The sequence below is a fragment of the Triticum urartu genome, chromosome 6A (genome assembly GCF_056163025.1).
Source record: "Triticum urartu cultivar PI428250 chromosome 6A, HENAU_Tu73, whole genome shotgun sequence".
Classification (NCBI taxonomy): domain Eukaryota; kingdom Viridiplantae; phylum Streptophyta; class Magnoliopsida; order Poales; family Poaceae; genus Triticum; species Triticum urartu.
Window position 1 is genome coordinate 403,308,816 of NC_141878.1, and position 1,389 is coordinate 403,310,204.

The following is a 1,389-nucleotide window of genomic DNA, read 5'->3' on the forward strand; positions in this document are numbered from 1 at the left end:
ATGAAACTAATGGCAGTACTTGAGTCGAGATTCTTGATAGGTTTGGCTTCGATCCACTTGGTGAACTTGCCGACTGCTATGATCAAATGAGTGAAACCGCTTCTGCCAGTCTTGAAAGGCCCGACCATGTCCAACCCCCAAACCGCAAAAGGCCAGACAAGTGGAATAGTCTTCAAGGCAGACGCGGGCTTGTGAGACATGTTTATGTAAAACTAGCAGCCTTCGCACTTGTCAACTATATCCTTAGCCATCTCATTCGCTCGCAGCCAGTAAAGTCCTGCTCGGTATGCTTTGGCCACGATGGTCCGAGAGGACGCGTGGTGACCACATATCCCCGAGTGAATCTCATTTAAGATCAGTCGACCTTCTTCTGGAGAGATGCAACAATGTGCCACTCCGGTAACACTTTCTCTGTAAAGCTGTCCACTTATTACTGTGAAGGCTTTGGATCGGCGGACAATCTGACGAGCCTCATCCTCATCCTCTGGGAGCTCTTGCCTGAGAAGATATGCAATATAAGGCACCATCCAATCGGGAATGATCACCAAAACCTCCATGATCAAGTCGACTACTGCTGGAACTTCAATCTCAGTTGGATTGGTTGAACTTATCGGTTGCGGGGGCTCTTCTATAAAGGGGTCTTCTTGGACTGATGGGGTATGAATATGCTCTAAGAACACATTACTGGGAATTGGTTTCCGAGTGGAACCCAACTTTGCCAAATCATCAGCCGCTTGATTCTTGATTCGGGGTATGTGGTTGAGCTCTAACCCCTCGAACTTCTTCTCTAATTTCCTCGCTGCATTGAAGTAACCAATCATAGCAGGGCTCCTGATATCCCATTCCTTCATCACTTGATTGAACACCAAGTCTGAGTCGTCGTAGACCATCAGGCGACGAACGCTGAGTGAGATGGCCATACGCAACCCATACAGAAGTGCTTCATACTCAGCTTCATTGTTTGAAGAATCGAAGTGAATCTGAAGGACATAACTGAGCTTGTCACCTCTTGGGGATACCAAGACCACTCCAGCACCAGAGCCATTCAACATTTTGGATCCATCAAAGAACATAGTCCAATGCTCTGAGTGAATCTAAGTCGGTTGCTGCTGTTCTATCCATTCAGCTAGGAAATCTGCTATTGCCTGAGACTTGATCGCCTTTTTGCCTCGAACTTGATATCCAAAGGGAGGAGTTCAATCGCCCACTTGGCTACTCGACTGGTTGCATCTCGATTGTTCAAGATTTCTGATAACGGAGCATCGCTGATGACTGAAACTGAGTGGCATGCGGAGTAATGCGCAACTTTCTTCGTGGTCAGATAAATCTCGTAGACAAGCTTCTGATAGTGTGGATACCGTTGCTTGGACGGGGTCAAGACTTCAGAGA

At 47.2% G+C, this 1,389-nt stretch overlaps 1 protein-coding gene across 1 annotated transcript; it reads right to left on the reverse strand.

Annotated features, from left to right (window-relative positions):
• Nucleotides 1-212: 212 nt before the first annotated feature.
• Nucleotides 213-1,052, reverse strand: LOC147965411 (uncharacterized). The gene has a single exon (XM_087530450.1). It carries the CDS (start codon nucleotides 1,050-1,052, stop codon nucleotides 213-215), a length of 840 nt encoding a protein of 279 aa, XP_087386576.1.
• Between the last annotated feature and the right edge of the window lie 337 nt (nucleotides 1,053-1,389).

Bases quoted from the DNA above. Each gene is read 5' to 3' on its own strand.
- LOC147965411 (XM_087530450.1), bottom strand. From the start codon at position 1,052: ATGTTGAATGGCTCTGGTGCTGGAGTGGTCTTGGTATCCCCAAGAGGT.